General features: G+C 56.1%; 1 protein-coding gene across 2 annotated transcripts; it reads left to right on the top strand.

Moving 5' to 3' along the window:
• The first annotated feature begins 3790 nt into the window (after nt 1–3790).
• TOR4A (torsin family 4 member A) lies at nt 3791–13553 on the top strand. Of its 2 annotated transcripts, none has more exons than XM_017835284.1 (2): nt 3791–3891; nt 10695–13553. In XM_017835284.1, the coding sequence occupies exon 2, from the start codon at nt 10731–10733 to the stop codon at nt 12318–12320; it is 1590 nt and encodes a 529-aa protein (XP_017690773.1). In that variant the 5' UTR covers nt 3791–3891; nt 10695–10730; the 3' UTR covers nt 12321–13553. The 2 variants fall into 2 exon arrangements, with proteins under 2 accessions (XP_017690773.1, XP_017690772.1); XM_017835283.1 differs by lacking the exon at nt 3791–3891 and adding an exon at nt 6228–6474.
• Nucleotides 13554–13583: the final 30 nt, after the last annotated feature.

Raw genomic sequence — 13583 nt, 5'->3', positions numbered from 1 at the left:
CAGCAGCCACAAGTGCCCGGGCTCCATCTGAACTCGCCTGCCCTGGCAGGGCAGGAGGGAAGGAGAAGGGCAGAGAGCCCCAGGGCTGACCTCTTCTCTGATGTGCTGCAGGTGCAGAGCCCCAGGGCTGCATTTCACACGTTGTTTTTACTTCACTCTGTCATGAAAGAACACTGTTTGAGCCCATGGCAGCACCTGGCAGGGCCGGCACCGCGGGTCAGCGGGGTCAGTGTCTGGCAGCCCGGGGTGTGCCAGCCCACGTCTCACTCCCTGCTTGGTCACTGCCCAGAGAGCGTCTGGACAGGCTGTGGCTGCGACAGGGCGGGGAAACAGCTCTTTTTGATCCTTGGAGATCAAAGAAACTCCAGTTTGGAGCTGGGCTGCTGCAGCAGGGCTGTCCCCAGAGCTGGGGCCGGCTGTGACGGAGGTGGCTGTGGGTGACTCAGGGCCTTGGCTGTGTCTGCTTTGCTTATGGATGCAAAAATACTGACTGATTTACGTGTGGGTGCAGGTGGATTTGTTGGTCCTGCAGTGCTTCCTCACCCCCAAGGGGTGTGGAGTGGTGTGTCCTCGCTGTGCCCCATCCCAGCAGCGTTCCAGCCCTGGCCATGCTGTGGAAGGGCACGGGATGAGCCTCATTCCTGCCCTGGCTCTTCCCAGCTGCCCTGATGGGATGGATCCATGGGGTGTGACGAGTTGGTCCATCCTGAGCCAGGGGATGAGCATTGCCACAGCTGAAGGGACCTGGAGTCTCTCCTCTCCCCACGGGAGGTCCCGGCACGGCGGAGCCAGAGCCACCAGCTGAGCTGCAGTGTGGTCGTTTCAAAGTGTTACAACAGGAAAAACTCTGGTTTAATGACTGCTTTGGCTTTTATGGAATGTCAAAGTCTTAAAATTAATTGAAACAAGCTGCAAATGTGATTTTTTTTCAGCCTGATAGAGGAAGCTGGGGGGGGAAAAAAGGGCTTTGGGCTCTTCTTTCTGCTGTTTGCTGTGCAGTTGTGTTGCTCCAGGCTGGAGCTGTGTCTGCTGGTTGAGGCAAAGCCCTGTCCCATGTCCCTTGCCTTCACAAATCTCTCCCCCTTTAGAAGAAAGAACTAAAAAACATTTATAGCTAAAAAATGCACGTAAAGTCATAGAATCACAGACTGACAGAATGGCTTGGGTTGGAAGGGACATTAAGGATCATCCAGTGCCACCCTCTGCCATGGGCAGGGACACCTTCCACCAGCCCAGGTTGCTCCAAGCTGCCCTTTAACACTTCTTTACTCAGCTGCTTGGAGAGTAGGGGGTGTTCCTCGGGGGTGTTTTACAGATGCCCTTGGTGACCAATGCAAACCCTTCTGTGCATCCTGTTTCACATGGGAAGGTGTCACTGTGGTTTTCTCTGGACTCATGAAACGAGTTGATATGGTTTGAAGCTGGCTCCCTGCCAAGTCTCCAAACCTTACCACCAGAAGTCGTCCCCCCCCCAACCTCAGGGAGAAGAGGGAGAAAAAAACTAAGGAAAAACCCGAAACGAGAGAGAAACAACCAAAGTGAGATATATAAATATATTTACACTTATATACAATTTCACAAGGGAAAGGGAAGGGGGAAGGGAAAGGGAACAAAACTAAAATAAAATATATAGATATCCCAAGACCCAATATCTAACAACTAAAAAGTTAGCAAAGAAAAATAGCTCACTACTCCCCTGGGACAACTGAGAGTTGCTCCGGAACGATCGCCGGCAACCTCCGTCTCCCAAGGTCGGCAAGGCCCAACCAGGCCTCGCTCCCCAGCACGGCAGACTCAACAGCAGGGAACCTGCACCTCCAAGCCGCCGGAAGGAAAGAGAGCGAAGGCCTCTCCTCCTCTCTTCTTATAATCTGGTTTACGTAAAAATCGTAGGGAATACTGGGTAAATCTGGACCCTTCCTTGGTTACAAACTGGTCACCAAGGAAGGCCTAGCCCAAACCACCACACGAGTCCACACAGATGGCACTGGGAGATGCATCAGTTATTGTCCCACTGCTGCAGGCACTTGCTGCTCTCCAATATTTTTGAAATTATTTCCCAAATTTCACAGTTTTTTTCCCTGATGTACCACTTCCTTTTTCCGAAGTGAAAAGCAGTGTGAGCCCACAACTTCCCGGTGCTGGTCCCTGCCCTCTCTCACTGCCACCCTCGTGCTGGGCCTGGATGGTGCCTCATGGCACGGCCATGACCTTCCCTTTGGCCCCACTGTGTCTGGCACGTGAGGGGCTGAACCTGCCAATCCCATTTTTCTTAGTTTTTACCTCTTTTTTTGTTGTTTTAGTGAGGTGGGGATGGAGCTCAGCCGGAGGAGAAAGAAGCAGCAGCTTTAACTTGGGTTTTAGGAGCCATCATCTGACTCAGCGCCCCTTGAACGGCTTGAAAAGAAGAAATAAGATAAAAATCCTCTCACAAAGAGCACTCAGCCTCATTTACCTTGGTCTATTTATAAACTGTTTAGAAGGGCCACGATAACCCAAGCAGGATGCGGTGTCCCTGCAGGGGACATTCCCCGGCCCACGGATAAACTGTTTGGGTTATTTCAGATGTGTTAAAGCAGGGGCTGCTTGTGGAGGCTGGAAATATTTGCTAAGGGTGAGATTGGGAAGAGTGAGGGGTCCAGCAACAGCCCTGGGACTGCATCTTGCCCAGGGAATTGCTGGATTTCCGCAATTCAAAAGGGCTGACGGCGTGCAGGGACCCTGGGGGAGCGAGGGGCTGCAGCAGCAGCAGTTCAGGGCAGATCAACCCAAGGTGGGTGATGTAAAACGAGAAAAACCCACCCTCCAGCCCAAGCCATTGCTAATGTGTCCGTGGAGCTGGTGGGTCACACTGCAGAAGGGCAGCTCCATGCTTGGGAAAAGGACCTTTGGCTCTGGGAATGACCCTGCAAGGCTGGATCCTGCACCTCTGCCAGGGGCTGCTGACCCTGTCTGCATGGGCAGTCCCACACCAGGGGATCTGCTGCTCACCATGGATCAGATTATTTTATCATATACTTTTAGTTCTTCCCTTTTGGGGGCTGCAGGGCCTCTCGGGGGTTTCTGTATCCTCGCCCCATTTCCCCTTCTCCAGTTGCAGCCTCTCCCTTTCACTTTTGGGACTCCCTGCCCGCTCCAGGCTTTGCATCCATAGGCTGTGTTTCTGATCTCTACATCCATTTTCCTGACAGCTTTGCAGCTGCTTTTAGTTTCTTTTTTGACAGATTTCCTCTTTTTTGCAGAGGTTTTTCCCGACAAGACCAGTGCTGCAGGTGTGGGAACTACTGTTTGTCCTGGAGCTTCTGGGACTCACCCTGGACACCCACAGTCCCCTCAAAGGGACCTGCTGGCTGTGGGATGTTCATCCATATAATTCTGGCTTCCTGGGGTGCAGAAGGGTGTTTGCCCCGGAATGCAGCTGCTGCTACTCAGCCCTGGAAGTGTTCAGGCTGAACAAGTCACATGCCAAAAAATGGAGAAAAACCCTAAAAGTGTCCTATAAGTCTGTGCCCAGCAGCACGAGGCCGTGTGGCCGCCCAAACTCTGGTGATGCCTCTTGGTGGGTACCAAACCGGGGGGTGTCCATCACCTGGGGGGGTGCCCAAACCAGTGGGTACCAGTCAGAGACTGGTACCAAAATCTCAGCCCAGAGCTGCCATCACTCTGTTGCCAGGACTTCCTTGCCCCGTGTCCCCCGGGTGCCCCCGGCGGGGCAGAGCCCTGGCAGAGGCTGTGTTTGCACAGGATTTGCATCCGTGGCCGCAGGAAGGGCCGTGGCCCCGCGGCTCGTCCCCATCCCGGCCCCGGCGCCGTTTCCTCCCTTCGTGGGGCCCCGACGGGGGGGTCGGTCCAGCCTCGGCACCATCGGGGACACGGGGAACAGGTCCCGCGGTGAGTGGGGGACTGGGACTGGGGGGAGAGAGGGCTGATGCCGCTGCACCCCTGCAGAGACCCCTCTGCACACCCCTGCCCCCCCCGCTCTGCTCACACATGGCCCCCCAAAGCACTGCCCCCCAGCTGCACTGCCCTCAATGCCCACATGTGCCCCTCCCTTTTGCACAGCTCCCCCCAGGCACACAGCCCCCTCTGTTGTAGGGGGGGACTCCCCAATGTGCTGCCCCTCATACACTGCCCCAGCAGCCCCCACCCCACTGCAGTGCCCCCCACGTACAGCACCCCCAGCTGCACTGCCCCTGTGCCTGCGTGTGCCCCCCAGCATGTCCCTCCCCATGGCACAGCAGCTTCCCACACACTTTGGGGGGCTGGAGGTCCCCAAAGCCCCGTGGGGGGGACAAAGGACAAGGCAATATTTTGGCTGGGAATGTGAGCAGGGGCTGTTTTCCACCATCCTGCCCCCCGACAGGGCACGCGGGGGAGACATCCCCCCATGGGACACCTCTTGGTGCCAACCCTGCCCCTGCCCTCCCCAGGTGCTCCCTGGATGTTTTGGCAGCCACTCCAGACTGAGCTGGTGATTTTGGAGGCCGGTTGGCATTGACACCAGGACGGTGTCCCCAGCCCTGCATCACCCCATCACCCCACAGCTCTGCTGGGCCCTGGGTCAGGCACACCCTGTTTTGGCTGTGCTGCCCCTCCAGATCCTTGTCCCCATGTGCCATCGAGCTCCCCCAGCACCGTGGGGGTCCCAGAGTGCTCAGTCCCACGTCCCTGTTGTCACCAGGAGCTCCTCACCCTCTGCTCCAGCCGTGGCCCCAGCAGTGCTCTCTGTTCCCAGCTCAGGAGGGGTTCAGCACCCCCATTTCCTGGGCAGGGTGCACATCCCTCACCTGATTCCACCCTTCCTGGGTTTCCTGCTGCATTTTGGAGGCTTCCTGCCCCCTCAACAGGGCGCTGGAAGGGATCAAGCTCCTTTCCAGTTACAGCAAGACAGTTTTTTCTGGGCTGTTGAGGTTCACTGACAGCCCTCAAGAGAGGGTGGCAGTTTCTTGCTCCTCTAATTTTGCTTCTTTTAGAGTTTCTCTGGGGGGCATTGTGTTTTGTTTTGTTTTGTTTTTTTTTCAAATGGTTTTCAACCATGCTGCTCAAAGGAAGCTCTTCCTTCTCAAAAACCTGAACTAGCCAGAAAAGCATCTTTCTTCATGGCTGCCCCCAAAACTTCCTCCAGAAGGGACCTCTGCTCAGGGTCAGCCCTGCCGTGTTCCCCAACCCCCAGGGCAGCTCCCAGACACTTTGTGCCAGTGGCTTTGCTCCAGCTGAGCTCCTGCACCTTCATGACACAGAAATCCCCACATTTGCAAGGATTTGTTAGGCAAATCCCCACTGGCCCCAGCAGAGGCACATCCAGCTGCCTGGCATGGGGCTGGAGAGACTTTGTGAGTCCAGGCTGGGGAGACCTTGCTTGGAGCATCCCCTTACCCAGCCAGGTTGGGATCTGTGTCCTGATGGTCCAAAACATCCCAAATTCGATTTTTTCCCCCCCTTATTTTCAATCTTGTGCAGCTGGAGGGACCAGGTACCAGCTGAAGGGTTACTCAAAAATAGGAGCTTGAAATGCCAGCAAGAGACTGCTTTGGGCTGCTCTGGCTTGACCAAATAAATGGGCTTGTTTTGGGGGAAAAAAGCCTTGGCCGGGTTGTGCAAGCGCAGGTGAGAGGTGGGAGTTTCCAGGGCGTGTTTGTCAGGGCTAAAAGAAAGGTGAGTGCAGGTGGAGGTGAGGAGGAGCCGCCGTGATGAGCCTTTGCACCGCTGGGTACAGAAACACTCCCACTGCTTCCTTCTCCCTGAGTGCAGCCCATGGACGAAGTGGTTTTCCCCAGGGAGTTTTTGTGCCCACACCAGAACTTGGTCCCACAGCAGCCGTGCAGCCTGGCCCGGGCTGTCCCCGCGTCCCCACGTCCCTGTGCTGCAGGGCCGGGGCTGCCAAGGGGCCAAGACCCTCCGTGGGGTCGGGAGGGCCGGGGGGCAGCAGAGCAGGACCTGCCCAGGGACAGACACGCCGACCGCTCCGGACTCGCTATTTTTTTCCAGAGTCGCTGTTTTTATAGACTCACTCCTTTTCCCCACATTCCCTCTATGTTCTGCTCTCCCCGTTTTCCTGCTGCCGAGGTCTCTCACCCCGATGACCTCCCTTGGCAGCGTCACCGCTCTGACCTTTTCGGTGACGGGCTCCGGGCTCATGACTAATGACACCCCGGAGGGTGGGGATGTTTTGCCCACACTCCGGGCTCTCGGGGCGGTGAGGGCGATGAGCTCATCCCGCTGTTCGGACCCGCGTTCGTTCGCACCGTGTGACGGGGTTTGAGCGACGGCGGGGAGAGGGAACCGTCCGGCGGCCATCCCATGGCCCGGGGAGAAGGAAGTGCTGCTGTGGGCCACTCCTCCTCACATTTCCTCTCTGGGGACGCTTTTCTGCCGATGAGAGCAGGGCCGGAGCAGCCGCCGGCCCGTGCGAGGCCGCAGGCTCCGCTGGGCGGACGGAGGGGAGCGACAGTGACCGGCCCCGACGGAGCCCCTGTGGGTAACTGCGCTGGGTTCGGCTCCCCCGCCCTGCTCCCCCACCCCTCGGGGGCTCACCGGGGCACCCCCCGGCTCCTTCGAGCCCCATCTCCCCGGCACTGCCTTCTGCGCGTCCCCGGTGACTCCTTTCCACCAAAAACCGCCCCAGTTTTGGGGGGATGCTCCTGTTCCCGATTCTTTTAGGATGCTTCGGGCTCTTTCCCTCCGCTTGCTGCCCTTCCCGTTGGTCTTGGCTTTGCTGCCCTTCCCGTCGGTCTCGGCAAAAATTAGGGCTGGGAACGGGGCCGGCGGGGTTCGGTGGTGAACGGGCTGTTGGGGGAGCGCGGGGAGGAGGTTTTATGTCGCCTTGGTTGTCTCCCTGTGCTGTTTTTGGGGAGGGTGGACGCCTGCACACCCCCAGCTCCAGCCCTGAACCGAACCAGGTTGCTCAGCTTGTTCCCAGACAGGGCCCCCGGGGAGCTGCAGCTCGGGGTGCCGGGGCCCTGCTGGCCTTTGCCAGCATCCCGGATTTCTGCTCCCAGCCACTGATCCCTGTGATCCACAGCTGCCTCTACAAGGGGCTCTTTTGTTCTACCTTACCCCTGGAAATGCTCATTTTTGGATGGAGGGGCTCGGATCACACCTGGGGGTAGGGGGGTGTCAATCTTTAGGCTTTCCCAGCTGTTCCCTTTTCCCAGCAACTTTGCTAACCCAAGGAGCCTGAGACAGGGGTGCAGCTCCCCCTTCTCCAGTGCCATCCTCGGGATTCAGCAGCACTTTAACCAGGGATATGTTTCCCCAGTTGGCATCTCCTGCCAACAGAACACTTCCCACTGGTGGGTGCTGGGGGCTGCCCCATCCTGCTCCCCTCCCTCTGCCTCTGGCTGCCCACACAGGCTCCTCTGTTGTGGAAACCTTGTTTTGGAGGAGCAGGGTGACACACGAATGCAAACACTGGGGGAAGAGCTAAAGGAGGAAAGCTGGAGGCTCTTCAGAAGCGTTTCCAAGTGCAAGTTCTCCTGCGGTGTCCGGGCTTGGCACGGAGCAGTGACTAATGGTGTTTACACGAGCACTGGGATGCTGCAGACTGAATTCCCAGGTTCTCTTTCCTATGCTTTTCACCAAACAGTAAATTAAGCTGCCCAGAGTGCATTGCTGAAGGCTGGCACAGCCTCCTGCCCCGGCCCTGATCCGACACTGAGCGTGCAGGGGCTGCTCTTAGAAAATTCCAGTCCTATGCAAATATCAGCAGGTATTGGGGACTGAGTCATGGCATTAACAGGGTTATTATATGCATGACTGGACAGATTCCTTACTGAGGATGGGATTTTGTCTTTCTACCTTGCCTTGCTTGGCTCGTCTGGAGGGTTGGGCATCCTGTGCTGGTGGTGGGATGGATGTGCTGTTTGGGCTCTTGGCTTTTGGGTAAGAGGGTCTTGAGCATCTCCTGGCTAAATCAGCTCTCAGTCCTCACTGCTTCCCATCAGCCTTGCAGGGGTTTCACTGCATGGACATGGCAGTGGGAGCATCTGCTCTGGGTGTGAGGAGTGAAATCACTTCATGCTTCAGCTGGGGCTGCATCCAGCAGCATCCATGGGGAGTGCTTGGGGTGTCCCATGTTTCCCTGCCAGGAGAAGCCTTCCAGGACTGAAAGGGAGCCTATGACCAAATTTTCAGCAGGGTCTGTTGTGATAGGACAGGGGGTGATGGTTTTAAACTAAAAGAAGGTGGATTTAGATTAGATATAAGGAAGTTTTTTACAGTGAGGGTGGTGAGGCCCTGGCACAGGTTGCCCAGAGAAGCTGTGGCTGCCCCATCCCTGGAAGTGTCCAAGGCCAGGTTGGACGGAGCTTGGAGCAACCTGGGCTAGTGGAAGGTGTCCCTGCCCATGGCAGGGGGATTGGAATGAGATAAGCTTTAAGGTCCCTTCCAACCCAAACTTTTCTATGATTCTATGTTCCTTCTGCTCCCTAAAACTTTTCCTGTAAATTTCCACAGCCTCCCCCTGGCATTTAACCAGCTCCCTCTACACCTGCATGTGTTTGGGGCTGAGAAATCTTCCCCCTGTGTTTGTGTGGATGTGTGGCAGGGCCCAGAGGGTTGTCTCAATCCCAGGCTGAGCTCTGCAGTGTCTCAGCTCCCTGGGGACCAGTGCTGGTCTGTGCCACAGGGGCTGCTCACCAGCTGCTCTGGGGACAGCCATCCATTTGGGGACCCTCAGGCCCTGTGTGAGCAAGGCAAAGTGTGCAGGATGGAGAGGAGCAAGGGTGTGATGGCAGCGTGGTGCGGGGACAGCCCAGGGCTCCCAGTGGTATCCTGGGTGATGGTTGCATCCTGTTCTCCTTCCTGGTGCTGCCTCAGGGCCTCCTCTGGATCCCGTCTGGCTGGTTTTGCCTTTGCACACCAGATCCTGCACAGGGTCAGGAATTAGGTCAGCAATTAGCACTCAGGGTTAATTGCTACACAGCAGTGGCAGGTCCGGCGATGAGCGCTGGACTCACTTGGCTCGGTTCACCCAGCCACTGGCACACGGGCCTGACACCCACCTGTCCCTGGAGTGGGGCTGAAGGCTTCACTCGCACGTCCCAGCATTTCAGAGGAGCCAGGAAAGGTGCAGGGTGAAGCCAGGAGGCTCTGGGAGTGTTTCCTGGTGCCTGTGGCTCCTGGGTGCCCTCGGGCTCGGAGCGTGCCGGCGTCAGCCTCGCGCGGGGGAAGCAGAACCTTCTCTGGAGCGTGACTTCGTGCAGGTTGGTGACTTCCTGCTGAGCTGAAACGAGTTAATAAGAAACCCTCTGGGACCTCCTCCTCCCCAGAGACGTGGTGCTTTGGCAGGACCCAGGGTCGATTTTTCTGGGTGGGTGATGAAAGCAGCTTTTCCCGCCCTGCCCGCGCCGGTTTCCTGCTCTCGGGGCTGGCGGCGTCACCGCAGCAAACCATCCCTTGCGTCAGTGCTGCTGCGGTCCAGAGGTGGAGGAAAAGCACCCTCCCACTGTGACACAGCTTCTGCCACCACCAGCTTCGTGCCAGGCAGGCACGGAGCCCTCCCTGGTGCTGCAGCACGTGGAGGTGGTTGTGTGTGGGGTCCTGTGCCGCGTGGCTGCAGCTGGGGCTGGAGGGCTCTGTTCTCCTGGAGGCTTCCCCCAATGGCTCTGTGCTTCTTGTCATCACACCCCGCTGCTGGAGCCTCTCCTGTTCCTCCGTCTTTGCCAGCTGAGGTTTGTCCATGTGTTCTTCACACAGAGGGGTGTTCCCAGGGTGATCGTGTCCCTGCACTCTCCTGTGCAGCTCTGGGGTCTCCTGTGGGAGGGACACAGAGGCTGCTGTGTGTCCAGGGGTGGGAGTGTGTGGGCACATGGGGCAGGGCTGGGTTGGGGGGGTATCAGGGTCACAGAATCATTGAGGTTGGAAAAGATCTCGAGTCCAACCTGTGACCCAACCCCACCTTGTCACCCAGCCCATGGCCCTGATGCCACATCCAGGCTCTGCTTAAACACCTCCAGGGACGGGGACTCCACCCCCTCCCTGTGGGGCAGCCCTGCTCCTCTCCCCACAGCCATGTGCTGCTGACAGGCTTTGTCACACCCATATTGGTTCCCTGCAGCCTCTCTGAGCCCTTCCCATCCAGGGGCAGCTCTCCCTGCTGGCAGGACTGGTGCTGCTTGGCATACCCATTGGAACAGCTGGGGAAAATCCTCCCCCTGGGAGATGCTGTGCCACCACAGCCAGCATGGCAAGAGTCTTTCCACAGGCTTACTCCAACACCCCGAGAGGTCTCCGTGGGTGTACAAGTGACTGTTCCCTAGAGGGGTGGGGATGTGTGCTGGCACAGGGGTGTGGCTTTGTGTCTGCCTTAAATTTAGCAGGTGTAGGGAAAGAGGACTGGGCGGCTCTGGTTCAGAGCATGGGTCAGTCTGTCCTGCTGTCCTGCCTCTTCCTCACAGTGGAGCCTCTGGCTTTGGCCTCAGCCAGCTCTGACCTTTCCTTCTGCACTTGAAGGCAGGGTTGGTGTTGGATTTGCATTTATTTATACTGAATTTCATCTGTGGTTTTGCACATCTAGACTACCTTCCAGAAAGTTAGCTTAGGTCTGAAAGTCTCTCTCTGCCACCTCGCCACTGCTGATTGCTACAGGTGATTGTTCTGTCCATTAGAAAGTGGGTTATCTGTCTAATTTCACTGTCATTGGTCACTTCCTGATCTGACAAAGATTGATCTTATATTGTTCTTTTTCTTTTTAGAGAGATGATGTGAATGGGCTGCAAGAGCCTGACGAGATGGATGGAGAGCTGCCCTGTGCTGAGGTGGATGGAGCAGTGTCCTCTGCCACAGCAGCAGATCTGGGAGGGGAGATGCCCTGTGTGGAGAGTTATACTGAAGGAGAAGTGTCCAGTGCCCAGAGAGATGCAGGAGAGATGACCAGCACAAAAGAAGAAGAAGCTTGTGCTGAGGGCAGTGGGGAAGGAGAGATTCCTGGCACTGACAGCGACGGGGAAGGAGAGAATCCAGGCACTGATAGTGATGGGGAAGGGGAGATGCCCTGTGCTGAAAGTGATGCAAAGGAAGAGGCATCTTGCTCTGAGAGCGATGGGGAAGAAGTACCAGAACCTGGAATCCCTGCTGCTTCAAGGAAAATAGCTTCTCTTTCCTCTCCCCTGCGGGCGATCGTCCGCCTGCGGCAGCGCTACCGCCTGCAGAAGAAAAGCCGCCTGCACTTGGAGCTCCCTCGGGAAAAGCCTGCGGAGTTTGTCCACACGAGGCTGCTCCAAAGGCAGCTCTCCCTGAACAGAACTGGCCTGTATGGCCCTTCCATGTCCCTCTTTAACCAGACAGGCTTTGAAAGCTCCCAGTACTTCACCTTCGACACATCGGTGGAGCAGCACGCGATGAAAAAGTGCCGGCGGAAGAAGAGCCAAAGGAAATCTAGGATGGTCCTCTATCCAGACAAAACAAAAAGGTACCTTCCAACAGAGGAGAAGAGCAAGGCAAAACGCTGCCTCTTCTTGCTCATGGCCATCATGTTCTTCCAGATTCTCAATGCAATAGAGAACCTGGATGATAACCTCCAAAAATACGACCTGGATGGTTTGGAGAAAACAATGCACCGGGAAGTATTTGGGCAGAAGGTCGCTGTGGAAAGCATTGTGGAATTACTGAAAGACTATCTGGCTACCCACATCCACAACAAGCCTCTAGTCATCTCTTTAAATGGCCCAACAGGAGTGGGGAAGAGTCACGTTGGCTGGCTGCTGGCCAAACATTTTCGTTCCGTCATGGCCAGTGACTTTGTGCTGCAGTACTTTGTAATGCACCACTGCCCCAGCGGGGTGGATCCTCTGACGTGTGAAATAGATCTGTCAGAGAAGATTTCTGACATCGTTACAAGAGCTGAAATAGAGGAGAAGACGCCACTGTTTATTCTGGACGAGGTGGAACTCATGTCTCCGGTCCTGCTGGATACTCTCAGCCGATTCTTCGAACCCAATCAAACCAACGAGTTCCTCAATGCCATCTACATTTTAATCAGCAACATAGGAGGTGGTGAAATAACCAAGTTCCTCACCCAGAACGACTCCGCTGAGCTCCTGCGTCAGCACCGGGGAGCTGAAGAGCTGGTGAGCATCATCCAGCCGGTACTGAGCGATGTCCACCCCCTCTGGAAGTCTGCAGACATCGTCCCGTTTGTTCTGCTGGAGAAGACTCACGTCATAAACTGCTTCCTAGAGCAGATGAGGAGGGAAGGGCTGTACCCCGACCAGAAGCACCTTGAACATTTAGCGAATCAGCTCAGTTACTACTCGACAGGGGACAAGCAGTACTCCAGGACAGGCTGCAAGCAGGTTGTGGCCAAAGTCAACCTCCAGTAGGGATTTACTGCAGAGAGACCAAGCCCTGCTCTCAGGATTGGCCACACTGTGGGTTTATGGAGGGGTACGTTACATCAGGCTGTGGTCAAGGTGTCCTTTCTCAGCCCTGCACCGACTCTGTCCCGGTCAAGGTGGAGGGATGGCAGCCCAGACAACCCTGTTCTCCTCCTCAGGCTTCACTTGTTCCTGATGTTCCGTGAATAAGGAAGGGCAAGAAAGCCCAAACCACCTCCCAATAACTGTGAGATGCTTTGTTCCTCACATTCTCGTTGGGATACTTGTCATTAGGGAGTTGTGAGGTGGCATCAAAAGCTGCAGGACCTAAGGAGGAGGATGAAACAATTCCTGGGTCGCTGCCCCTGCAGAACACGTCGCCTCACGTGTCTCACTCCCTCCCAGGCTCACAATCACCAGCTCTTTGCTGTTCTTGGTCCTGGCTGGTGTGTGCAGAGCAGAGGCAGGGCTGGACACCTGGGGGAAGTGAGAGAATTTGTGGCTCCTGCTCCCCCAAATCACGGGCAGCCAGAGCTCTGCTTTCCGCACCTCCTACGTGACCACATCCTCGGGAGAGCGCTTTTTGGATCTGCTCCTGTGCTGTTGCTCTTCTGAGCTCATACCTGAGCTCACCTTTGGCACCTGCAGTGAGTTTTCTGCCCTGCAGGTCTGTTTGGGCTCGCCTTGGAGTCTGCTGGGCTGTGCCAGCCGGTGCAGGAGTAACTTCCAGATTGTTTCAGGTCTGGCGGTGCCAACTCGTCCCCAGAGCTCTTCTGCTTTTTGCTCTGGGCCCACGTCACTGTGCTCGTTATCTGGAAAGCCCAGAATAGCAACTGATGTATATTAAGCAACACACACTGGAAAAGACAGTTTGGGCTGCCTGGGCCTGTGCAGTGGGAATGCTGGGCTTGTTCCCAGTCCTCTGAGGCCAAGAGGAGGCTCTTTGCCAACAAGACCCAGGTGAGAATTCAGCCTGGGAGCACCTCAGGAAGAGCACATGTCCATGTTTTGAGCAGGCAAACTATTGGTATTTATGACATCGTTTTTTTCAGGTTTTGGTTTTGTGCAAGGTTTCTACAATTTGCTGTGAATTCCCACATAGGTGACCCCGTGGATGTTTGCACTGGGTGTTTGATTCACCTCTTGCTAATTGTTGGTCTCCAAAGACTCCATCACAAACCCCTGCTTCCAGAGCTGTTGTCAGGAATAAACCCAAACTATCCTGAATAAAACAATTCAAAGTGCATTTCCTTTATTGGACTGAAATGT

This window comes from Lepidothrix coronata, unplaced genomic scaffold (assembly GCF_001604755.1).
Source record: "Lepidothrix coronata isolate B3197 unplaced genomic scaffold, Lepidothrix_coronata-1.0 Scaffold254, whole genome shotgun sequence".
Lineage (NCBI taxonomy): Eukaryota > Metazoa > Chordata > Aves > Passeriformes > Pipridae > Lepidothrix > Lepidothrix coronata.
The sequence above is the reverse complement of the archived record's forward strand: the minus strand, read 5'-3'. Positions and strand labels throughout refer to the sequence as shown.

Excerpts from the sequence above, each read along its gene's own strand:
- TOR4A (XM_017835283.1), top strand. The coding sequence starts at position 6,301 with ATGGCCCGGGGAGAAGGAAGTGCTGCTGTGGGCCACTCCTCCTCACAT. Across the intron at positions 6,475-10,694 it reads CCGGCCCCGACGGAGCCCCT|AGAGATGATGTGAATGGGCT; the intron begins GTGGGTAACTGC and ends TTTTCTTTTTAG.